The sequence below is a fragment of the Panthera leo genome, chromosome C1 (assembly GCF_018350215.1).
Source record: "Panthera leo isolate Ple1 chromosome C1, P.leo_Ple1_pat1.1, whole genome shotgun sequence".
Lineage (NCBI taxonomy): Eukaryota > Metazoa > Chordata > Mammalia > Carnivora > Felidae > Panthera > Panthera leo.
In genome coordinates this window covers 58,817,833-58,845,507 of record NC_056686.1, presented here as the reverse complement: position 1 = coordinate 58,845,507, position 27,675 = coordinate 58,817,833, and the positions used below count along the sequence as shown (strand labels likewise).

At 35.6% G+C, this 27,675-nt stretch overlaps 1 protein-coding gene across 3 annotated transcripts in view; it reads left to right on the top strand.

Annotated features, from left to right (window-relative positions):
• NEGR1 (neuronal growth regulator 1) overlaps positions 1-27,675 on the top strand; it is an 841,359-nt gene that overhangs the window by 722,264 nt on the left and 91,420 nt on the right. The window contains exons 7-8 of one of the 3 annotated variants that reach the window (XM_042952176.1): positions 10,748-10,789; positions 13,878-13,936. The exons of the other annotated variants lie outside the window; for them this stretch is intronic. Coding sequence (XP_042808110.1) covers positions 10,748-10,789; positions 13,878-13,909 — 74 coding nt within the window. The 3' untranslated portion in view covers positions 13,910-13,936. Of the gene's footprint in view, positions 1-10,747; positions 10,790-13,877; positions 13,937-27,675 lie in introns of those variants that run through there. 3 annotated transcript variants of the gene reach the window in all.

Here is a 27,675-nt window from a genome sequence, read left to right as displayed (position 1 = left end):
TTCTACCAAGAAAGGAAAAAAATATCCATCATATCCTAGATGTTCATATCATGTAACACACATGTACACACACACGCACACACATAGGCCTTACACTCTGTCATATGCATATATACACCTTTGTGGTTTTTCAAGTCAATTTAAAACAAAGTAGAAAGATTTCCCAAAGGTGAATGTGCTCCAGAATTCATTGGGTCAGATTTTGACACCAAGTAAAATTGCTTGTGGAGTCCTTGATCTTCAGTCACTTGCTGTCCTTGCCTCAGGTGTTGTTAGGACCAAATGTCATGACAAGAATGAAATTATGAAAGCACGTACCCTGGCACATTACTAAGAAGATTTTGCTCTCTTTGATGTGCCATTTTTAGACTAAGGTAGAGCATTGCAAAGGTTTCTTTCTCCCTCATTAACACTGGATTAGGAATGAAAAGACCGGGTTTCTGATTCCTTCTCTGTAATTTACTGGCTGTACAAACATTAATGTATCTGTCTGGTCCTCATTTTCTTCATCCCTTAGATGAACCAGGGGGATCAGAATAGCCTCTAAGATGTATTCAGGCTGTCACATCCTCTGCTTACAACTAGAATCATTTACTTTCTTACCTTGCTATTCAGAAAGCACATCATATCATACCCTCTTGCCATCTCATTTTCTGAAGAACATTTCTCAGAGCAGACTATGCTGTAGCTAAATTTGTTGTTAGCAGGCTCACACTAACAATGAACCTGTATGACATCCCGTTCTGTTGTCGTCTGTCAACACCTTGGACAAAGCACAAAATTAAAATATGGCAACTAAAGTTTCGTATGTAAGATCTCAGAGAGTTTTCCCCTAACCACATGTCAGTTACATGGTAGATTCTCTTGCTACATATTCCTAAAGTACTCAGTATTTATTTTTGATAGTTCTTACTGCAGTGTAACTTATGGAATTACTTTGTTTTTACTTATTGTCAATCTGTCTTATAATATTTTTACAGAGATGGGAATTTGTCTTATTTGCCACTGTATCAACACACCTTACATAATATCAAGAAAATAGAATGCACTCAACAGATGTGTTGAAAAGAAATGGATAACCCCCAAAGAATCTGATGTGTCAGTGTGTCAATGTCCAAGAAGCACTTCTCTAGGAAAACCTCTGTGGTCACCTCTCAAGGCTTTGCCCTTGGTCTTTTTACCTTAACTTCTCCTTAGCAAGCCTGATTTTCTGTGAGCATTGGTACCCAGAAAGCTGTACCATTGCCACGTAGCTTCAGATAGAGCATTGGTATGACTGTAGTAACACATATTCTGCCTGCCTATTCTGTTCCTGCTGTTCCATGTAAAACCAGTCCTTAATCACCTGGCTCACAGAAGCAACATGTGCCTCTAACACACTTCAGTGCCTGTAATGGATATCTCATAGCATCCTTCTTTGTAAAAGAGTTTGTAGGCCACATGATTTAACATATCTTCAGTGGAGCCAGTGCTCAAGGGACATTTGTTGTTATCCTCAAGCTGCTTTTTTATTATTAGTTTTCAGGGTTTCTTTTTTGTTATATTCTTCAGTTGTTTACAAATATATTGCCAAAAAAGATGTGAATAGCTAGAGACTAAGAGATTTCTTCCATGATATCAGAAATGTTGGTTCTTGATCAGAGAGAAAGATACAAAAATTGGTGTCATCCCACTATATGCCAGTCAGTATGCAAGGCATCTCATGATGGTTATTCTTCCTGAAAAGCTCATCTTATCTATAACTGTTAACTTGTAAAAGATCTTGCATCTAGTATGTAGCAAAGTTTTGAATCCATTTCTGTATGCCTCCAACAATATTAAAGACACTTCACATGGCTAAATCTCAGTAATGGTATAGATTTGATTTCATCAAAATCCCATTTAGATTGAACACGCCAAACTGATGAGTAATATGCTAATGCAGTGAAATGAGTATCTCAAAGTATCTGGTCATTTGCCAACTCCTTTGAGATCCCTGTGCCAACAAAAATCTGGAGGCAGTCAAGAAAAGCCATTCCTCTTTGCAGTCATATATGAGGGAGCATTGGAAAGAGCTCAAATGTTGCAATTCAGTCTTGGAAGTCATCAGGATTTTGTAGATTTAAGACAATAAACAGTCCAAGTATTAACTTCTGAGTTCCTAGGCCCTGCATTTCATTGCATGCCATCAATACAGTGGAGTTTTGTAAATACATTGGTGGTTTATAAATATGTCAGTGTCTAATACTCCTCTTTTGGATCCTTGTTGTATCCTTAACTATATTCCTTTTACTTTGATTTTCATTCTAATTTGTATTAGGGAAGACACCAAGTATGTCTGCTGAAAGCGGAAACATTCATTATTCTGTGACTCTGGGAAGCATGTTTCAGAAATAACATCTCACTCTCATCAGATCCTTTCCAGAGATTATCTATATAATGATGAAAATCACACAGTCTTTGGCATCAGAGTGCCATATGAAATATTCACTAAAACCCAACATTTCAGTGGCCTTTTCAGTCTATGTTAGAGTCGCTTACTTAGAAGAAGTCTGAGACAAACATTTCAATCCATAGTAATCCATAGCATGGACCAAAATTCTTCCAAACTTATTCTCTCAAAATGTCATCCAGTAGAAAAATATTTTGGAGCAACTGAGAATTTCAGTCTAGAAAGTTATTTTATTAATATTATTAAGCATATGAATGCACCATTTGTTATGAATTCCACCCTTTTAATACAGAAACATTTTCCTCACTCAGAACTGGCTTTGGGTAGACTGAGAACATTCTATATTCAAAGAGGTAGCATTGACAAGGTTAAGTACAGACCGTCTCTAACTTATGATGGTTCAACTTAATGATTTTTTTTTGTTTAGTTTATGATGGTGTGAAAACTATATGCATTCGATAGAAACCTTACTTCGAAATTTGAATTTTGATCTTTTCCCTTTTTCCAGGCTAATGATATATAGTAGGATGTTCTCTCATGATGCTGGGCCATGGCAGTGAGCCACAGCTCCCAGTCAGCCATGGGATCATGAGGGCGAACACCAATAAACTTACAACCATTCTGTACCCACACTGTCATTCTGTTTTCACTTTCAATACAGCATTCAATAGATTACATGAGATAGTCAACACTTTATTGTAAAATAGGCTTTGTGTTAGATTATTTGCCCAATTGTAGGCCAATGTAGGTGTTCTGAGTATGTTTTCTTGGCTAGGCTAAGCCATGATGTTTGGCAGGTTAGATACACGAAATACATTTTTTTAATTTATTCTTAATTAATTTGGGTTTATCAAGACATATACCCATCGTAAGTCAAGGAAGATCTGCATAGCAACATTTATACTGCCTTGGAATATTTACCAGAATGATATCAGACATGCATCTTTTTTAGTTTTGATATAGGGCTTTGTCTTCAAATGAATCCTAGAGATACACACACACACACACACACACACACATAAAGATACTTACATCAACCCTCTAATTCTTATGTCTCTGTGAATCCTCCTTTATCCTTTCATATATCACATATACACACTCAAACATCTGCAAACGATAGATCCACATAGGATATTTCTTTCAGTAAGCACAAAGCTTCTTCTCCAAAATAAATGCAGACTAATTGTGCACATTTGTAAAGTTACAGTGGATTTTTGGTCATTGAGTGCAGCTAATGTTAGCATGTAGGCTTCTCCTTGTAAGCATTTGGAAACGATTTTGCAACTTTTCCATTAATAGAAATAGTTTTCTTAAGTGGAAATTATTTTACCTTTAAGGTTGAAGTATGCAATAGTCACTTAGAATAACACAAAATGCTGATAACGCTATAATGATTTTAAATGTTATCATAGTTTCAATTAAAAAATAAGTTAACTTTTATAGAGCCATGTTTATTTATTTTCCAGGCAGCTACTGTGTGAAGTGGTTTATCCCGCTTACCCTCCTTGCAATGTTGGCTGGTAGATTTTATCATTATCTCCGTTGTATTTAATGCACATAGAGGGTGAGTGGCTTCTATGTATGGCACTCAGGATTTGGCCCTCAGTAGGTTTCCTCCAGAACCTCTATCACTGACCTCTGTGCTAACCATCTTTTATTTTTTTAATGTTTTTATTATTTATTTTTGAGAGAGACAGAGACAGAGAGAGAGCGGGGAGGGGCAGAGAGCAAGGGAGGCACAGAATCTGAAGCAGGCTCCAGGCTCTGTGCTGAGAGCTCAGCACATGATGCGGGGCTTGAAATCAGGAACCATGAGATCATGACCTGAGCCAAGTCAGACACTTAACCAAGTGCCCCTGATCTAAACCATCTTTTAAACAACAACCATGTGATGGATACAGAAATAATCCAGTGAAGTGTGTGAGCCAATCATTATAACTTCTTAATTATATACTAGAAAAGTAAAATCCAGAACTTGGGTTAGAATCAGACACCTAAGGTTGATAGATGGGATGGAACCCAAGTCTTTGGACTGCCAAGATAGGGTTGTCTGAATTAGACAAGAATACCACGTAGTTACAGATGTCAGCTACAATCCCATGAATGTGTTTCTTGTCTGGAGGCAAAGTGTGAAGCCTAAATTGTTCTCTCTGCACAAAGTCTCTGCTATTCCAGTGCCCTAAGTGCCTGACATACACTTTATGGGCCTCTTCTGTAAAGGTAAAAGGAAAGGGTCACCTTCCTTTTTTTTTATGTGCTGTGTCCAGTCTAGCTCACGGTCTATTCAGTGGCTTCCGTCAGCCCTAACTTTGGTCATTCCAGGGCAACATCTTCATTCTACTGTGGAAATTCCATTGCCTCCACTCCCCAATGATTGGGAGTCAGAGCTGTCAGATGAAACCGTGGCAACCAAAAAGATTAATTTCTGCCATGTCTCAACACACAATCATGGTATCTCTCAGCAGTCTAAAACATAACTCACACACGTCATGACTGTGTAATAACATAAAGATAAAAGCATCTAGAAATCAAATATGAACTTCCAAAATACATAGAAATGAAAGGGTTTGATACTAGACAACTCAAACAATATATTGTGTGTGCAGAGTTAAAGAATAATTAATGAGCTCTATAGAAAGGGTTGTTACAAATGTCTCCTTGTAACACACACTTTTTCCTCAATGCCTTGTTTTAATAGCATTTCCCTCTGTCCTAGCCAAAACCACATTTACTAACAAAGTAAACTTGTTTTACACGACACCTCATTTTTTCACGTAACTGTTGAAAATGTCTGTCGTGGTGAACTTCCCTTCACCTCTGTTTTATGTACAATTAAAACCATCTCTTTGCTGAGGCTATTCCCTACAGTAATACAATTGCCCACAATGATATATTCTGCCATTAACCCTGAAGCGCTCACTCTGATTCTCCACATAATGAGACACATAAGAAAGTCTCACTGAGAACTTTTACTGTTGTTCATCAGGAAAGCCCACTTGGCAACTCCTGAAGAATATTTCACTGCTTACAAGTTGATTACTAATGCAACGGAAAAATAGCTCAAATCTGATCCACATAAAAACAACCAGTGTTCTTGAAAGTTAAATAATACCTGGTCAAACTACTGTGTTAAAAGAGTGGGAGTTTACAAGTTCAAGACTCATTTGATTGTGTAATCCAGTTATGATAATGTCCTCTGAGCTATTTGGAGTACTGTTGCTCAATGGCATCAAGGCTTATACAGAAGCAAACAACTATATTGGGTATTGGCCTGAAATATGAGAACAAGATTGGAAAAATCCTGTGTTATAAACCTTTCTCTCTTTTTTCTTTTTTTCATGCAAAGCCTTATATTATAGAAGCCTCTAGGAATTAACATTGAATTTGCCTCTCTTACGTTTTTGGTAACAGAAGCCACTCATGTATTAGCTATCTCTAATAGAAAAACCCTCTTTTTGGGAAAGCTTAGTGGTGGTAACGAGTTGTAAGATCCCTCACATAGGAATGACCCATGTAAGTAATTATAGACATACTGGAAGTGAGCAGTCTATTTCTTCTGGAAGTTGAGAAAATGGAATGCTAAGACATCCTAGCACAAAGTTTCTTCCATTTCTACTCCTTGTTAGCTGTGTGGCTATAAACAAGATAGTTAACCTCTCTGTGCTTCATTATCTCATCTGTAAAAGGGAAATTGATAAGAGTATGCACCTCACAGAGTTTTAGGGAGAAGAATATAAGTTAATATATGTAGCTGTGCCTGACACATAGCAAGAGTTCAATAAATGTCAGCAATTGTAATTAATATGATAATAATAATTATTGCTGCTATAGCAACTGGCCAAAAAGTCATTCCTAAAAAATTAAATCAGTGTCTGAAGAGTATAAGAAAATCTATAGCAGATTTATTGGATATAGTCAGTTTCAACTGCTACTCAAACTATATTTTTAAGTAATATAATTATTTTATAGAAAAAGAACCTGGGGCGCCTGGGTGTCTCAGTCGGTTAAGCGTCCGACTTCAGCTCAGGTCATGATCTCGTGATTTCTGAGTTTGAGCCCCATGTCGGGCTCTGTGCTGACAATTCAGAGCCTGGAGCCTCTTTCGGATTCTGTGTCTCCCTCTCTCTCTGCCCCTCCCCTGCTCATGCTCTGTCTCCCTCTGTCTCAAAAATAAATAAAACATTAAACAAATTTTTTTTTAAAAAAAGAAAAAGAACCTGACTATATTGAGTTAGTAGGGTCATTTTCATTTGCTTGGAGATATAAGGAGGAAACATTTATTTTTAAATACCTCTGAATATGTTAATACTTTATGCCTACAGTTTGGCCCCATTTTAAAATTAAAGTGTGTTTGTCCCTCATAAAAATTGTGAGATCTTAAACCAGAATTGGTTTAAACCAATTCTTAAACCAGAATTGTTCAAAAATACTTTGGATCCTAGGGCGCCTGGATGGCTCAGTTGGTTAAGCATCCAACTCTTGATTTTGGCTCAGGTCATGATCTCGTAGTTTGTGAAATTGAGCCCCACATTTGGCTCTGCAGTGACAGCATAGAGACTGCTTGGGATTCTCTCATTCTCTCTCTCTCTCTCTCTCAAAATAAATAAATAAACTTTTTAAAAAAATCTTAGATTCTATAGTTATCTTCTAAGAGCCAGTATGACTCCCAAACAACTCCCCAAAAGCATGATATATTAACCTTTTGAATTAGAAAAGAAAAATCAGGGTCCACATTCTAGGTGTAATTTTGCTATTTATATAGTTTCAACTACTTGTGATATTGCCCATCTTTGCTTCTATTTAGTAAAATTAAATCTCCCGAAATCCTAACACTCTACTGATGTTCAGCGACTCAGATACTAATTTTTCCATTTATTTCTATGAGTAATAACAAAAACTACTACTGCTACTGAATCTCACTTGGTTGTTTATATAAAGTATCTTTAATCCTACCAACAACCCTACAAAGTAAGAGCTATTATCTAAATTCAATAAATGAGGTCACTGGGGGGTTGGAGAGATTCATTAACATGCTCACCATCATGCAGTTAAATGATGGCAGGTTTGAGATTTAATCCCAGTTTTTTCTGGCTCCTTTCTAACTTACCACACTATCTCACATCAGGAAATCTCATTATCCTCAACCCACAGCACCAGCTTGTCCCAATGTTGGTGCTTTGACCCCACTTCCTCTGGTTTTCTCTTCTGCTTCCTGTCCATCCAGCCTTAGGTGTGACCCCTTGCTTTTTATAATGGGAATCTCCAACTCAATCAACTTCTCTGGTCCTGATTCTTGTTTTATATAAAATTACCTTATTATGGCTTCTAGTATATCTTGCCTATGTGGGAAAAATATCTTGTATTGACTATGAAACTAAATTATGTATTGACTATGAAACCAAACTAAATTATGGAGTAGATCCGGTGTGCAACATAATTTTTCATGCACTAAATTCCTGTATTCTTTTAAAAGCCCTTTCTATGCGACAATGTGGCTTTACATAAGTAATTTAGCTCTACATAAGCAAGCACAATGAAGAGCTTGTTCAATAGGATAGCTATTTGTTTCTACCATCCTTGCATTGAGATGAAGTTGTATGCCACGCCATCTTTTTCAGCAAACTCTCAAACGAACATTAGAAATCCAAAACAATGGAAGCCAAACACTTGAAGAAATTGAAGTTCAATTGTCCAAACTACTGAACATAGAAAACTCTGTTCACTGTCCTACTGAATTTAGTTTTCCTGTGAATAAATTTTCTGATTAAGCTTCTACCTCACAAGCCATTTTATGCTTTCATTTCTCTTTTGAATTATAAAATCCTTTTATTTGAGTACACACTACTAGTATATATCAATGAGATTTGCTATATAGCATTAAACTAAGTTTAACATAAATTTTCACTAGTTTTAAAGGAGCTTTTTTTGGTAATTTTTAAAGCATAATAGCATTTAAACATTTGAAGGTTTGTGCCAGCCTAACAAAAGAAAAGTTTTTAAATTAGAGCAGTGTTTCTCTATGATATTTTATTTCAAATTTTAATTTTCTATAAATAATGTCATTCTGACATAAGGATAAAATGCTTTAATATTTTAAAGTTCCACATTATATAATCCATAAGCTTCCTGAGACCAGGCATTTTTAACAATTCTATTACCTGCTCTAATCCCAGTACCTAGAATATTGCTTAACACATAGAAAGAATTGAAACATTAATGGTGAATATATATAACTTTTCTTGGAGAAGGAAAATAGGATAATCCCCACATTTTTAAGTAATCTAATTCAGAATTGCCATTATAAGTTTCTACTTCTCAGCAATACCAAATTACAGAACAGATTTTTGAATTTCGAATTGTAGCTCGTTATCTGAATAATTATTTGACCATTTGAGATTGTCTCTCTTCAAAAGTTACATTCCCCCATCCCAGATCTTTTGTAACCTGAGCCATAATCCTTGTCAACTGTCCTAAACATCTTGCCTGATCCATTAGTTCAGAACACTCAGGAAGGACCCAGGTAATCAGCCTTGCAGACTAAGACACACAGACATTAGTTCCCCAAATAATTGACCCCCCAAAACATTTTTGGAAGTTCCATTGCATAACTCTTGTTAAAGAGGGTTTTTTTTTTATTCAAACCAGTAGCTGAGCTAGACTGTTAGTGGGTTCATTATTGCATGGGATTGGGAATTGCCAGAGCCTTGTCTGTGCCAGAATCGGTGAAAGACAGCAAGAGAAAGACCCAATGAGGTCGGTAAACTAACAAAATAATTTGGGGGGATCTACAATATCTTTTGTAGTTTTGGTGAATGTAGCTAGCAAGGTGGCAATCTCTTGCTCAGAAATATGACTTTCTATGAGGGTCTCTGCTTTTACCTCTCACAGCCACACTCACTGTTTGGTTATAACAATCTGGACTTTTTTTTTTTTACCATTATAAGGCATGTTTATTAACTAGGCTAAAAAGGAATAGGTTACCTGTGTGTACTTGGTACTGAAATAAGTCTCTCAGACCACTATGTAATTAGAGTTTCTCCAAAATGCCATGTTTTCATGATTTGCATTCTTCCTCATTAAAAATTATTCATATACTTTAGGATTGCCAATGATGGCGTTTAATGTTCGTATTACTATTATTTTTATGATCACCACTATTTAATACTTGGAAAGAAATTATCCTATTAAAAGATAAGTTAAAATGGAAATCTTAAATAAAATGCATACATTATTTAAAATGCTATAGAGCTTATGTTTTGTTAGATACTTGCTGGAAAATTATACTGATACACCAATGACATAGTTATCCTTTAATTATGCTTACACTATGGCCAGCGGTGCCTTGTAGATATGCAAATATATTTCAGGTAATTCACAATGTGTACATGTTTGTGTATATGTGGTATGTGTGTGTGTATGTGTGTTTACTTTTTACCTAGAGGCATAAGGGCAGACAAAACTGGTCCTTTGAATGGCCAAATTCTGTAGACATGCTTGTAAAATAGGAAACTTATCTTCAGAAAGGCATTTTGAGATATATGAATTTTACCCATGATTTTTATTTTTAATACATATTAATAAACAATAACTGATTGAATGACTTTGTAGGAACTGGCGTCAGCTCTCTCTCTTGATTTTTTATTTATCTATCTAAATTCGAGTTAGGTGACATACACTGTAGTATTGGTTGCATGAGTAGAACCTGGTGATTCATCTCTTATATATGACACCCAGTGCTCATCCCAGCAAGTACCTTCCTTAATACCCATCACACACTTAGCCCATCTCCCCAACCAACACCTGTCCAGCAACCCTCAGTTTGTTTTCTGTCTTTAAGAGTCTCTTATGGTTTGGCTCTCATTCTGGCTTCATCTCATTTTGCCTTCCCTTCCCCTATGTTCATCTGTTTTGTTTCTTAAATTCCACCTATGGCATCAGCTCTCTTAGAAAAGTCATTCTACATGTAGGTTTCAGTACTTTTCCTAGAAGGAAGGCTTGAAAAACTTGCTTCAGAACTCTAAGGCTGGTGGCTTAACCTTCACACAGCATAACCTGATGCTCTAGACCAGAATGTGGAAAGGACTCCTAAATGTTGGCTCAGAATGAAAGATTACTTACTGTCAAAGACAGTGATGGGGAGTTATGTAAACCTCAGAGACTGGATTTTGTTCAGTGGTTTCCATGGTCAGGGAAGCCTTCAAATAAAAACCACCTGTGTATATGTTGCATGACTGTTGATTGTCTCATGAGTGTTTGTCTTTATGTATGATTAATACACAAAATGTTTTTCTTTTCTTTCCTTTTCCCTTTTTGTAGAAATTATTGAGCCTACTACCTCTAGTCCTGTCACAAGTCCAGGTCAGTATCCACATACATTCGCAAAGTATGTTTGGGTACTTTCTCCATTAAACAAGACCTCTGCACTGTCACAGAAACAAACTGACTTGAATATGGGCCGCATGCTTGCGGTACCACTCTAATGTCTGTTACTTGTCCTCGTCTATCTGTGATTTGTCCTCTCTTTGGATTTTGTGATCTGACCCTGATTTGAGGCCGGTATCTTCTACTTCATTCTTCAGGCCTGATGCAGTAAATCTGTGTCACATTGTGTAGTAGCTGCAAGGTGATTAGCTTCTGCGATATCTTTGCAAACAGAGCTGTAGAGAGTTTACAAGATTTTCTGAATAGCTTTAAAAAAAAAACTATGTACTTTGGTATTTCATTATTATAAAATCATTGCGAAACAGGACAGCACTTAGTGCTTCTAAAGGGAATAGCTGAGGGAAAACCTATACTTCCATTCTTGGAATATGATAGTGGGAGATTTTGGTCTCTTGAAACTGTCAAATCAAAGGACTTATTTCAGTTGTGTTTTATTTCCAGATTGTTCCTAATTCAGCCACAGACACTCAGTCTGAAAAGATAGCCCGTTGCTATAAGTGTGTTTTTAAGTGTTGTTTTTAACTGTGAGCATTTCTGGGTGACATGAAATTGAGATAAAAGCTATTGATATTAGAAACAACCTTTATCTTGTTCTATAGGAATTTAGCAGTTCATTTTGAATGTTGGCTGCTGGCTATTTAAAGAAGAAAGTGGAACTGCTAAAGTTATTTAGCTTTGAAAAGTTCATAGGGATTTCTTGCAACTGCTGAGTTAAAGGATTTGTTGATGCTGCCGACCCATAAAGAGGTATAAGTTGGTTAAATAGTTGTTTCTCCTCTCATTCCAGAAATGGCTCTAAATTTTAGTCTAAAAGAGGATTTGCTGATCTGAGAATCTGAGTGTTTTAGAAGTGAAAAAAAAAATCCTATCTCAAATTGTAATCAATCAAAAATGCTTAAAATTACTTTAGATGATTATGAATTATCCCCACCCCCTGAATGAAACAAGTTTGAGCAAGTCTATGATTATGTATTTAAAGAATCTCATATTATAACACTTTCTGGTCAAATTATAGAATACTTTTTCATAACCTCTCAAACCAAAGCATATTGGAGTAGTCTAATTTAAATTATTTCACAGTAGATGCATACAAGGTTTAAGTTATATAATTAATAACTTTCTCCATTTTATAGATAGGATTAATAGCCTCCCAAGTTTGACTGCCATGCCAATATAATTAGAGCAATTAATCATTTGAATCTGATTTTTCTCTTAACTTATAAAAAGACCTCCTAAATCTGATTCCTATGAATACCTAAGACCTCCACAGAGATACATAATCTCAGGTTCATATGAGATCTTAGAGTTATTAATCTTGTTAGTAAACTTTTTGATCTCTTTTTTCATCAATTTTAAAGAGGATATTAAGTAATTTCTATGTTGCTATGTCACCTAGTAGATTGAAGTGAAGATTAGATAAGTACTTACTTTACTTCCTAGGCCATGCCCTAATTATTGGATGAAGTTTTCATAAATTAAAAGGATGGATTACCTTCTTTATCTATTCAAACAAAGAATGGAATGCAAAATATTTTAAGAGGTGGCATCTTGTGGAATTCAGTAATACTACTGCTGACTTTGTGTTTTGGGAGAAAGCTTTATTAAAGATAAGCATAAAAGATGCTTTTTCAGTAGGCTATTTGTAGCAAACATTCTTTCAATGGAAGGGACTCTTACAAAAAAATCACAAGTCATAAAGCAAATAAATAGATTCATATGTCTTTAAACCATGTAGAGCATAAGGGTTAAGAACATGGCCAACTGTCTGGATTTGAAGCCTAGCTCTGCTTCCTGTTAGCTGTGTAAACTTATTCAAGTTACTTAAACTCTCTCTGCCTCAGCGTATGCATTTGGTAAATGGGAAGAGGGTGGAATAATAATAGTACCTGACACATAGAGTTATTATGAAAGTTGAGTAAGTAAAAATTGGTAAAGTACCTATAAAAGTGTGTGCTACAGGGTAACTATGATAAAAGTATAGGTTACAATTTGAGGGAAAATATACACATATATAACATACAGGTGTATAAAATATACATATATATACCATATATAAATATAGATACATGGGACTATGTATCATTTGGACTATGTGGTTTTTCAAGTACTCTGAGACCTTATACTTTTGGCCCTGTCTATAGAATGCCTAAAGCAACCGTTATCAAATTGTCATTAACCCCAAATTGGTCAGTTCCTTGCTGGGATTCAATATTTCAAAACAATGAACACATGAAAAAATATTTTAAAATTGAATTTCTTAGCACTTCAATCTTAGGGAAAAAAGTGATGTAAGCTTTTTTTATAAGAAGGATTATTATAGAAAGATTAATAAATATATGTTGAACTGAATGGAATTGAAGGGTAGAAAAACAAACACAGCTTTCAGTGAAACTCATCCTTCATTAATTGTGAATTTGTTAAAGGCCTCCAGAGAACAGTTTGGTTAGTGAGGGATTTGAAGAGCATGTGGTTATAGCAGGATTTAAACAGTGGTATAAATGATAAACAAAAGCTTTTAAAAGTATGTGCAGTCTGCTGTGCAAGATACGAAAAAGAAGAATTTGGCAATATATAACTCTAAGAAAAGATCATTAAAAGTAGATGGGAAAATAATTTACCCTATGAATAAAGCCAAACCTTTAAAAGCCCCAGTCATTTCAAACAAAGCTTTAAAAAATATTTTATTCAATAAAAAATAGTAAATGAATATTCTCACAAACGTATTCAAGGGGTAAGAAATATCAGATTTTCAAACTGGTCCATTTACTGCTTCTACAGAAGTGGAAAAAGAGAATGTAAAATAACTTAAGACAGATTTCATATTTTGTAATATTACTGTCAGAGAGTTAAAGCAGAGATAAAGTGGATATAGTTATGAAAATATGGGACACATTGAAAATATATTGAAGAAAGTGGATTTATATCATTTATGTCCATAAGTACTAAAGAAATGAAGGTCGTGGAGTCATAACTTATATTTTTTTATATATTCTTGACAAGTCAGATTCTGTTTCAACTGAAGGGAATGAAAATTGAATTATTAACATCATTATTCAAGAAAAGGCCATGAAATATAGTAAGTAATAAGAACAAAAGCAAACTCTTCTTTGATCAGTCTCAGAGTTTCAAAGTTTGAAAGGTAAGGGGCATTTTTCATGGTGAATGATATATGCAGTGAATTTGAAAATTTGGACTACTGTTATTGTAATTGCCGTGATAGACCTTATGCTATTCTGGCCAGTGGTCACTTGGCTTAAAAATGACCACCATTAGGCCAATAACACATCATCTTATTAAAGCAACTTAAATATTTACCTTCATTTTTTTAAAATTACATCTTGTGATCACTTTTGAAGTGTATTATGATATTAATATTTGACTTTTATTTGTTGAAGGATGGAAAAAGGTTAAGGCTGATTCTGTCTGCCTTATTCAATGCAAACTAATCTACCTAAAATTATCTGTTGGTTTGCTAGCACAACCTGTCTGTCTGAATACCATATACACAAGTACTCTCTTCTGTGACCTTGAGCCCATCAAGTGAAGACTGAAGTTCCTAGTCTAGAAACAAATTCATGATGATGCTTTGATTCTGGTTTTATATTCCTGGGTTATAGCTATCTACATAGCACCAAAGTGACCATACAAAAAAGTGAAAAGTCCAACCAAACCAGCATTTATTTGGCTTCCTATAGACTCAAAATAGTTTAGTAAACATTAATTCAGCCAACCTTGTGTAGTCTGTAGGCAGAAGATTAAAATTTGGGCTTTGCTGAAGTACTGCAGATGCCTGCACACAACATTTGTCCTTACTTTGTCCCTAGAAATAATCTCTACTAGTCATCAATTGAAAATTACTATTTTGTAAATAATTTAATTTTAACTGCATATCCCTGTTATTTGTCATAAAAAAAGGTTTCATTTTATAAATCTTTAGACAGCTGGAAATGTGGTTTAAAAATGATTTTTTCCAGCAGTGCTTCGGTGGCTTAGTCGGTTAAGCATCTGACTCTTCATTTTGGCTTGGGTCATGATCCCATGCTCATGAGGTCAAGCCCCATGTGGGGCTCGGTGCTGAGCATGGAGCCCGCTTAAGATTCTCTCTCTCTCTCTCTCTCTCTCTGTCTCTCCCCATTTACCTCTCTCTCTCTAAAATAAAAATAATAATAATAATAATTTTTCCATTTCTGAAAACAAACAAAAAAGTCAGTGTAGACTCTCAAGTTGGGCTTGGAAAAAACACTATTTAAAAGTGGCTACTGTTAAACACATTGTATTTATTGATGTTTTAAGAACATATCTAAGTCCATGCAACAAACATAGTCCCATTTTACAGCCAAATAAAGAGACAAAACAAATGTTTCACTCAAGGTCACTCAGCAAGTATATGGAAAAACCAAAATTAAAATGCCCAATACTTGATCATCAAATATACGTGCCTCACTTTAAAGAACAGAAGTCATTTTTGAAAAAAAAAAACAAAATATGTTTGTGGAGTGAATCATTTATATTCACCAGAAGACACCACATTATGTAAAGAAATCCCACTTTAAATTGAATACTTCCTGATTCATCTACTTTGCAAACAATTTTTCATTTCTCTGGTTTCCTGGGTTTTCTTACAAAGGAAAATGCTTTCTTTAAGCTTACCCCAGGAAGCCCCATTTTCTATTTGGAGGATAGTGTTCATCATTTAGCAAACCTTTATTGAGGAACAACTGTATCAGACACTGAGTGCTGGGAGCATACGTTTATTATTTTAAAGGAGTTCATAATCTATTAAGTAGACAGGCATATGTGTAACTAACCATTATTCAAGATAATACATTCTATAATTTCTGTCTAGAGAAAAATCAGACAATTCTGCCTGGAGGAAATCTTCATATATACGGACAGGATCATAGATTAGATGTAGTTGGCAAGGAATGCAAGTACCATCATAAACAAAGGAAATGCTTAAAAAGCCAAAGAAGTACAAAGTACAGAAAATGAGGAAGAATCTGATTTCATTCCTGTATCTTTACTATCTTCTACTGTGCTGCTACTTAGTAGGTCCTCCATGTATGCCAAACGGTTTTAGTGAAAATACTGACCCTCCTAATAAAGCATTTGAACTGAAAATTAAACACAAGACTTAGGAGGTTTTCTGACAACTAACTATATCACGGCTTTTGGCTTATATTAGGTCATACCTATCTCTTCCAGCATGTTGTAAACTCATGCAAAGGGAAGATGATAAAATAAAAACCACAAATTTACCACTAAATGAACCAAAATTCACTCTCTTGCATCAGTTTATAGATATTAACAGTTCCTAAAAATACTTTTTTATTCTAGCATTTCTTATGGTAATTGAGAAAGGGCATTAAACCAGTTTTTTAAATTGCATTATCAAGTTTTATACTAAAAAACAAAAATGTCTATTTTTCAAGGGATTTTTCTGAATGAATGAATGAATGGTTTAGAAACCCATATATAGTCCACAGGGTTAGAGCATAAGAAGAATATCCTAAGTAACAGTAGTGTGCTTCAGTAAAAGTCATTCATGAATAGAGAGGGATGAAAATACTCCATCAAAAATCAAGTAATTATGTGATAGCAAGAAAAGATTGGGCAATTTATCCACTTGTTTACTAAATAGAAAATTTAAAAATCTTAATGCCTGGATCAAGGAATATACCTAACTACCCATAGATGCATGGATGAATGGATGGAAGGATGGATGGATGGATGAATGAAGGAGTGAATGGGTGGATGGATCAGTGAATGAATGGGTGAATGGATGGGTGTATGAATGGATAACAAACATATGTGTTCCATTAGACTACAGCATCAGAATAGCAAGGAAATGGCAGAAGTTAAGTCAGCTTGTGAAGTTTCTGTCAGTTCCCAAGAACCGCTTAATGAGCACCTAAATGTGTCAAACACTGCATTATCTATTGGAGATGCAAAGTGACTGGCCCACTGCTTGTCTTTTAAGAATGTCACATTCCAGTGTGGGAGAGAAACACAGAAACAGAAGAAATTAATATAATGCAGTATGTGTTATAAGAGAGGTATGTGTAATGTACTCTGGGAACTCTGATCCCACCTGAGGAATGTCAGAAAAGGCTTTCTAGAGAAGGTGATTTCTGAATAGTTTAAACATAAAGATAAAGGGGGAAATCCAACAGAGATCTCAGCATGTGCAAAAATGCAGAGACATAAAATAGCGCAGTGTGTTTGAGAGAGATTCCAAATAATGTCTAGAGTGTAAATTGAGCAGAGAGTTCAGTAGGTCTATGGATGAACATAGCAAGATCATTAAGGGTGTTGTGTACACTACTTGGAAGTTTTGTTTATTTAACCCTAGACATAGGCTGATTATTAGGCTTCTTATGTAACTCTGAGGTTCGAGGTGCAGAAATAATTGGTTTGAACAGGATTAGCATCAGAAAATGTTATTATATAATATCCAGAAGAGATGATGAGAGCCTGATATAGGACAGTGGTTGTAGCAAGGAGAGAATAGAATCTGTTCAAAAATTATTTAGAAGAAAAATGTATCAGTGCTTGGTTACTGATTAGATTTGAAGGACAAGGAGAGGATCAAACAAGGATGACTCCCACCTCTTTCTGCAGATGGTGGGACACCAACCAAGATAGGGAAAATAACCCAAATGTCTCATCAACTGGTTTGGATTTTATCCTGTTGTTGGGGAAAGGATTCAGTGTTTTGTTCTTTTGTAACAAGGGGAATAATATTACTGTGTATTTTGCAGATATAATTATGTAAGAGCAGAAAAATAAGAATGGAGGTGAGGAGGCATCAAGTGAAGTCTGTGAAATCCCAATCCCTCGCTACAAGTTTCTTGCCATAAGAAAATGGCTACCTGAGTACAAAAGTCTCTCTGCAAGCTGGTGATGAGTTCCAGCAAAATAAGTGTCAAACTTGTGGTCTTATTTCAAAATTTATTTTAAGGGGCGTGGGTTTTTTTTTTTTTTTCTAATTTAAAACAATCAAGCTTCCATTATTCTCTGATTGTTAGAGTGTAAGGAGTTTAAGACTGCTCAGAATATATTTCAAATTCTAATTAATATGCCTGAATATAATGAATTCAGATATTAATTATAATAATCCATAATTAGTTGATTAATTTCCAGATAAAATATAGCAGAAAATCTATGATGCAATTTCGAATAAGATGCTCTTTTTTTTAGAGATGAAGAAAGTGGGGTGCCCTATATTCTCACTATTCATTCAGTCCTTTCCTCCTTGACGTATCTTCAACTTTATCTTGAAATATCGTTTTAAGCTATTGGTCTTTTGCTTTACTCTGGGCTCAAAGTAAAACACCACCAAAGATATAGATCAATGGCTCAAAGTCAAAAAGCACATATACTAATAACAAAGCCTTAATGTGTTAAGTTAAATGATTAATATGTAGCTGAAGTATTAGATTTTAATGATTACCATCTCTCTACTTCACATACATAAAATAACATACACTTATGAATGTAAGCTTTTTTTAAAATTTTTTTAACGTTTATTTATTTTTGAGACAGAGAGAGACAGAGCATGAACAGGGGAGGGGCAGAGAGAGAGGGAGACACAGAATCTGAAACAGGCTCCAGGCTCTGAGCGGTCAGCACAGAGCCCGACGCGAGGCTTGAACTCACAGACCGCAAGATCATGACCTGAGCCGAAGTCGGATGCTTAACCGACTGAGCCCCCCAGGCGCCCCTGAATGTAAGCTTCTAATAAGTATTTGCCAGGTACATACTAGTACATTATACCATATAAGAAGTTATGGAGTCATACCACAATCATCAAAGCCCTTAATGCCTTGCATTATGTTTGGAGGTATGTGCCTGTCACAGCTCTAAATGGCAAGATCATTTACAGAAAGAGGCAAGGTTTTTGATCCTTCCTTTTATTTTTAATCTTTTTAAATCTATCCATAGTGTCTTAAAGAGTGACTACAGGGGCACCTGGGTGGTTCAGTCTGTTAAGTGTCTGACTTTCAGTTTCTGCTCAGGTCATGATCTCATAGTTTCATGAGTTCGAGCTCTATGTTGGGATCTGCACTGATGGTGCGGAGTCTGCTTGAGATTCTCTCTCTCTCTACCCCTGCCGTACTCATACTGTCTCTGTGTCTCTCAAAATAAATAAATAGATATTAAAAAAAATTTTTAAGTGACTGGAATATCCATGGATACATAAAAAATTGAGCAAATTGACATGAGGAATTTTTCAGCAGCTTGGAAAACTAGAATTGAAATACACACCTTTATCTTTTATATTTTAAAAGAAATAAACATGAGTTTTCTCACATCCAACATAAAGCTAAGATTTACATAGGGATGGAGTTTTCATAATATATCCACTCAAAAAGGGAGAGAATCGAAAGCTGATGGAAAGTAAAGTTTCTGTCCAAAATCCTCATGGAAAGGGGAAAGTTTACTACTTGTCTAATCATTCCTGGGTTACCAGTGGAAAGGAAGAAAATAGAAGTTAACAAAAAGCAGCTCTATTAGTTGAACACTGATTACATGAACATGGCAGTGTCTTGCATTTAGGAGACATGCAAGATTTATTGAATGCATGAATAGATGGATGAATGAATGATTTCCTAAGCATGTTAGTTTCTTATTGCTGCCTTAACAGATTGCCACAAACACAGTGTTTTAAAACAACACGGATTTATTATCTTATAGTTCTGGAGGTCAGAAGTCTAAAATGAATCTTACTGACTTACATCAAGGTGTCAACAGGACTGCATTCTTTTTTCAGAGGCTCTAGGGGAAAGTCTTTTTTCTTGTCTTTTCCAGATTCTAGAGGTTGTCCACATTCCTTCATATATATTCTTCTTCCAAAGTCAAAGCCAGCTATGGCCATTCATGTCTTTCTCATATCACATCACTGACTGTTGTCTCACTCTTCCACATTTAAGTACTCTGTGATATCATTGGACCCACCCAGATAATCTAGACAACCTCCCTATTTTATAGTTGCTTGGTTAGCAACCATAATTCTGTCTGCTACCTTAATTCCCCTTTGCCATGCAATTCTAATAAATTTATAGATTCTAGGAATAAGGATGTGGACACCAGTGGAAGATCATTATTCTGCCAGTCACATCAGATGATGAAATAATTTCTTTTCTCTACATCAATATTTTCCCTCAAAACCTACCAAACCTCCTTGGATTCTCGAATGTTTGGGTCATGAATTTTTGAGAATACTAACTACTTAAACATTGAATTTTACATTAAATGTTTATAATCCCATATTTCATTGTATAAGAAGTAAAAAATATCATTAAATAAGTCCTGTTTGTTAGACCACATTATTACCAACAATATTACAATATTTTAGAAAACAAATGAGCTGATACACACACACACACACACACACACACACACACACACATACACACACACACACATACACACACAGAAGACTAAAAGATCTTAATGTAGGAGATAAATCCCAATTGCCCAATGGTCAATTAGAGAAGGAATCCATACAGGAAAGAATCAGAAATGCTAGTAAATCTTGAAACAATTGGAGTTAATGACTTTTGGTGTAATAAGTGATTACTCTTTCAATAATACATGTAGGAAACAGTTTCTTTGTTCTTGGACACATGGTTCTGTAAAAGCCAACAAGTAAATGCTTTTTTGTAGTTGTTCCCAGTAAGAATGCATATATTTTAATTTGGCTTTAATTTTGAAATACTAAAAAGAAAACTAAAAGGAAAAACATGAGGGTTCCTCATGGCTCAGTTGGTTAAGCATCTAACTTGATTTCAGATCAGGTCATAATCTCACCATTCTTGGGATCAAGCCCCATGTCTTCACTGACAGCACAGAGCGTGCCTGGGATTCTCTCTTTCTCCCTCTTTTCTCTGTCTCTGCTCCTCCCCTGTTCATGCTCACTCTTTCTGTCTCTCTCAAAATAAATAAACATTTTTTAAAAAGGGTAAAATGTGGGGGTTCCTGGGTGGCTCAGTTGGTTAAGCATCTGACTCATGATCTCAGCTCAGGTCATGGTCTCACGGTTTGTGAGTTCAAGCCCTATATCAGGCACTGTGCTGGCAGCATGGAGCTTGCTTGGGTTCTGTCTCTCTCTCTCTCTCTCTCTCTCTCTCTCTCTCCCTCTCTCAAAATAAGTAAATAAAACTTTAAAAAAGGGAAAAAATGTTTTTCCATGGAGATTTTGCATTTAGGAGAATAGGGTAAAGCTGCTGGGAAGGCGAACCCTCTGATTTTTGCTTTTCTTGACCACATTGGGAGAACATAATTTTCACTTTAGTGCTCCTTGCCTCCTGTAGAACACCCTTATCCTTACTGCTCCCAGTCCAGAGACTTTCACTGTATTGAGAATAATTATGGCCGGAAATGAATGAATTTCAGCCAGTTTTTATTAATAAATCAGTTGTTAAACCAATTTATGTTTGTGTGATAGTCTTAATGACAAATATTGTCAAATATACACCTTCCTAGGAGTATTTATGTTTTGAAAGGAGCTGCCTATTTAACCCTAAACAATTTATTTCTAATGGTGGAAATTTCACAGTTGATCATGCACATCAAAAGGGCATTACTAGGCAGAAGAGCCTTTCTGTTTGCTGTATAAATCACTAAATCCAGAGCTCCAAATCTTAGGCCTTTGCTGATCATCTGGTCAGGTGTAGTAGCCAATTTTGCATCTTTCTCCCATTGTTTACCTTAGGTAGACTAAATAGAGACTGCAAATGCAACTAGACAAGGCTATTTTGTGCTTTGCTTGCAAATGGCGATGTTATAACTCGTGTTTCAAAGGGAGTTACTGTTGTAAAAAGTGTTTTCAATAGACATCGACTTCTCAAAATAGTCTTGTGATATATAAAATATTTGTATCAACATTTCATAGGTTAGGAATGTGAAGTTCAGAAAGATCAAACAATTTACCCAATGACCCACAAAATCAGCAAATAGTTTTTGTATTTTCCTGCATTACGTTAGGGGCTTTATTTATATTCTCATGCCATTGCCACAACAACCTAACAACGCAACCTTGTCTGCTGATTGACTTCTTCATAATGATCACAAATCTGAGCCATCACAGATTGGGAGGTTCCTGTTTGGGCATTTTTCTGCTAAGAGTATACCAACTAATTTTCTTCCCCAACACTCTTTTGCTCATCTAAACATACAAAAATAAACAAAATGCCATCCTTTACTATCACATCTTATGCCTTAGAAGTTTTGAAAAGAGATGATTTTTGTAGTTTTTAAGAATCCATTTAATGGTTCATGCACGTATGGAGTTTGAGCCTCTAATCATGCAGCCAGGTGATCAAACTCTTTTCAGTTCATAAACTGTCCACAACATTTACTTATTGCTTTTTATTGTATAAAGGTAACACCTATCGATTTAGCAGGACATTACAATTGTTAGGCAACCACACATGTGAACATACGAGCCTGTGCCCTTACCATTAGGCTTGATTTCAGAAAAGCATTGGGGTGGGGGTTGGGGGAAGACAGAGAGAAAAAGAAAGACTGAAAGGGACAGGGGCATCTTGTATACTCATTTTATAATTGATAACGGCAACTTACCTAGATCCATACCATCAATAAGTCTGTCGTATTAGAAGCGATTCCTGTTGCGAAGTAGAAATTATGGTGCATCTCACCAATCCTCATATTTCATTTATAGCACTTTTTTTGGCTCTTTTCTGGATTTACCTCTTCCTCTACCATTCTTCTCAATTTGAACTACCAAAGTCCTTTGATTTCAGGATTTCTCTTCGATTTCAAAATGAGATTATACACAGATATAAGCTGGCTGTCTTACTACTGATCATCTAGGTAGTGAGGAAAAATCAGACCTGTCCACTTTCCAAGGTAACATCATCTCTCTTGACATTCCTGAAGTTCAAGGATTCATGTAGCTATCCATTCATTAATGCATGCACTCATTCAACATCCTTTATCAAGTATCTATTATGTGCAATACACTGCTAAATAAAAAAAAAAATCTTAGGGCTAACCTTAAGGTATAATATTGGAAACAGGAATGTGTTCTACTCTTCTTATCACATCATCTATTAGAAATTTTGCTTATTGGATTTACTTAGAACTAGTAGGGTGTGTACCTATAAGGAGCAAAGCACTTTGATAAACATCTTACACTGTTTTGCCTTCGTGTTTTTTAAAGGCTTGCAGAGAATTATTCAGCTTTTCTTCAGAACTTGATAGAGCAGAGTAAATTATGAATAGATATTTTGTATTAGAATATATTTACAGATGACCTGAAATACAAACAAATCCCACTGTCCACGCTAACAAGTGTATGCTTTTCACAGTCACTAGGTGGCACCTCTGTGCCATATCCTCTGCTGAAGACTTACACGTCCTTTCCACATACAGAGGGTTCCTGATTTAGGATGAAAAATGAGAAGGTGCTTTCAAATATACTTAGGAAGGGACAAGGTACCCTGCTTTTACTTGCCACCAAGAGCTTTATGTCACTCTATCCCAACGTAGCAGGCTTTGAAGCCTTCATTGACTTAACAATTTTTCAACTTCAGACTGGTGTGAAAACAACATGCATTCAATAGAAACTGTACTTTGAATTTTGAATTTTGATCTTTTCCTGGGCCAGCAATATGCAGTGCAGTACTCGTTTGTGATGCTGGGCAGAAGCAGCCAGCCACAGCTCCCAGTCAGCTACATGATCACGAGGGTAAACAACTGATAAACTTACAACTATTCTGTTTTTCTCCATCAGTACAATATTCAATAAATTACATGAAATATTCAACACTTTATTATAAAATAAGCTTTGTGTTAATGATTTTGCCCAACTATAGGCTAATGTAAGTGTTCTGAGCACATTTAACATTGGCTAGGCTAAGCTATGATGTTCAATAAATTAAGGGCATTAAGTGTATTTTTGACTTAGGATATTTTCAACTTATGTTATTCAGGATGGAAACCCATTGTAAGTCAAGAAATATCTGTATTGATTTGTGTTGGAATTTTACACATTTTTCCCTCCCACAGTAGTATTCACCAAACTATGGTTTGCTCTAACCCCTTGAAAAAGGTTGCTTCTATATACTTAATAGTAATATATTGAAATTGTACATACTCCTAACCATTAAAATACAAAAAATTCAGTCTTGCTGCCTTGCTGCCTTGCTGCCACCCCATCTATTTGTATTTAATATTTCATTTGTTAGGGACTGAGTGGTATAAGATAATCTACTTAAACAATATAGTACAGTGATTAGGAGGCCACTGTTAGTTATCAAAAAATTCCTGAAATCAAGTCAATGACTAGTTTAGGGTTGTAGGCATATCTCAACTCATTTGAGAATACTGATGATTAAGATGTGGCCCCTGTCCTCAATGAATCTCTCATTATCCTGGGAATATAGATTCTATAAAATGGAGTGGTTGGGGTAGATCATCCTAAAGTTTGCTTCCAACTCTTAAATTCTATGACTTTCCTATAAAAAAGATATAAAAGGTCTATGGGTCTACATCAGCTGTGAAATTGCTTTGGTGTTCCTTATGAGCTTAGTTAAATTGACTGTTTCCCAGTCAGATGGGTACATAGCACTTGTGAATATAGCTTGTTCTGAAATATCTGCATTGAATCCAGGAATTTAGAATGAGCATGATTCAACTCAGACAAATCTCTACCCCAGGTCAGAGACCCTCGAACTAAGCTCAATGAGAAAACAACTCTAAAAATTCCCATATTATCAGGCTATTAATTAAAATTTCCAAGAAGGACAAATCACAACTAACTTGCCCTTCACTGTGGCCAAAGTTCCAAACACGATGGGTCTTGTGCATATGCAAAAATTCCCAGTGGGCTCATCTAACCATCAATGAACCCTTCAAAGCCTGCTACTTTGGGATACAGTGACAGAAAGCTTTTGGTGGCAAGTAACAGCAGGTTATCGTGTCCTTTCCTAAGCATATTTGGTAGCACCTTCTCATTTTCTCCACCCGCTCTCCCTAGTTGCCTTTCCCTGTCCCATATATGCCTGTTATACTAAAGAGGAGATATGGAGTAGTTAACTTCATATTTTTCACACAAGGTATCTTTCATAGTAGGCAGTACACAGGAGCCAAATGAAGTGCTACTTCAAGAACTTAGAAATAGATCTGCCTTCCAAGAATAAAGAGCTAAGTCTTAAACATTACCTTGAATAAATAAACAAACAAAACATGTAGTAGGCGTTTGACTTCCTTGTAAACTGCTTATAGATCTTAACATGTCTAATTAAAGAATGCAGGGTGCGAATTGGTAGCCTGCCAAAGGAGTCATTGAGACAAACCATTTTTTGTCCCTCTCAGCCCTGATCAGGAGAGATTTCTCTGGCAGACATATGCAAACTGGATCTGCCTACCAGGAAGCCATGAATGCTTGGGGCCAAATCTGATTCCAGGCTTAAGGAGATAGCAATGATAGCTAGGAAGAAGGGCGCATGTCTGAGTGGACAACATTGTGCTGGAAATACAAATCACAGTCACTACCCTTTATTGAGCACTGTGGACACTGCGTTAGATAATTTTAAATACTTTATCTCGCTTAACTTGCATGGCAATCCTAAGAGTGGATATTTTCATCCCAATCTACAGAAGAAACTGAAGCCCTGAGAACTAATGAGTGAGTGACTGCAGTCAGGATTTATCTGACTCCAAATCCTGTGACCTTAAATATTAAGCCAGTTTCTCAGCTGAGATTCTCACCCATCCTGTTAAAGGCCCACAAATTCTATGAGAATTTTGAAATTTTGTCTTTTCATTTTTTATGATAATCCTTAAAGAATCATTTTTACCAAATATGTTTTAAAAAGATATTTCTTTATGCAGTGAATAATGAACAAGCTTTTTATTTTTTATTTTATTTTATTTTATTTTATTTTTTAATGATTGATTGATTGATTTTTTTCAATATATGAAATTTATTGTCAAATTGTTTCCATACAACACCCAGTGCTCATCCCAAAAGGTGCCCTCCTCAATACCCATCACCCACCCTCCCCTCCCTCCCATCCTCCATCAACCTGCAGTTTGTTCTCAGTTTTTAAGAGTCTCTTATGCTTTGGCTCTCTCCCACTCTAACCTCTTTTTTTTTTTTTTTTTTCCTACCCCTCCCCATGGGTTTCTGTTAAGTTTCTCAGGATCCACATAAGAGTGAAAACATATGGTATCTGTCTTTCTCTGTATGGCTTATTTCACTTAGCATAACTGATGAATGGATAAAGAAATTGTGGTTTATATACACAATGGAATACTTCGTGGCAATGAGAAAGAATGAAATATGGCCCTTTGTAGCAACGTGGATGAACAAGCTTTTTAAAAACCTGGTTCATGCACATAGTCTTAGGTTCACTAGATCGTAAGATCTCTTTAGAAGGAATTCAGACAGATCTCAGTTTGAAAACACTGTATCAAAATAAACTGCCTAAGACCCTAATTTGAATTGGACTTTATGATTTACCAGCTGTGTGATCTTCAACAGGTTACTTAACTTCCCTGAGCCTCAGTTTCTTCTATTTAATGAAGGCAAAAACACATACCAATTAGGACTTTGGGATATTTTAGGAAGATATCTATAAACTCCATTGTACTTAATAAAGGTAGATAGAGCGGGGGGCCACCTGGGTGTCTCAGTCAGTTAAGCATCGACTTTGGCTCAGGTCATGATATCCCAGTCTGTGAGTTCGAGCCCCGAGTCGGGCTCTGTGCTGATACTTCAGAGCCTGGAGCCTGCTTTGGATTCTGTGTCTCCCTCTCTCTTTGACCCTTCCCTGCTCACATTCTGTCTCTGTCTCTCAAAAATAAGCATTAAAAACATTAAATATATATATATTTTAAAAAATAAACAAATAAAGGTAGATAGAGTGTTAATTTTGGCTTGCCTTCAGGAGAAAAATGCTGATGAATGAGAGTTTTTATTATACATTTAGGAACTGGCATATCTTCTTTAGCTTATTCTGAATTTATGTAGCAAGAGTCCCTCTCCTAATCTTATCAACTGAAAACAGGGAAAATAAGTTCCTTGTTTCCGAAGAGTGAGAGAGCCAGGATCTAAGTATTGGCAGATTTGTCAAGATAATAATCACTCTGTGTGCTTTTCCTCATAGCTCATTTTTTGGGGGAGGTGAAGGTGGGGACAGGTTTCTGTATCAGTCAGACAGAGCATAGGTAAACTAAATATGTCTAGGTAACACAAAGAAATGTCCCAGACTTTAACTTTTTGAGTTATTATATGAAGTCTTACTACTTACAAGGTAATAAAACTGATTTCTACAAGATTCACCTGAATTCAGCCTTTCTAAGTTATATGTACAATTGTATCCATAACTCTTCTATAAGAGAAATTATTTAATCTGTCATCTTTATTAGTGTATTATATGGTATTTTTTGCCCATGTGTTATATAGCAAAACTATTAGTTTCTTCATAATCATAGTCTCCAATGCATCTTATTCTTAGAGCATTTTTTAGTAACACAGTTTTTAAAATGTTCTTAGTATTTGTTACTTTCCAAATACTGCTTAATTTAGGATATACCATACATAGTTTTTCTGGGATCAGATATTACACAAATTAGGTTTTCATGGTTGCATATAGTGCACTCAAACAAAATACCACAACATTTAAAACATTGGAAAACAGAATATTAAAAAGTACAGGTTATTTTTCCTTAAATACAATCCAGTTATCACAAATAATGTTTTCATTTTGACTTTTATTTAGTAAAGCATTATGTTAAATATGTTTCTATCAATATAATTTATATTGTGT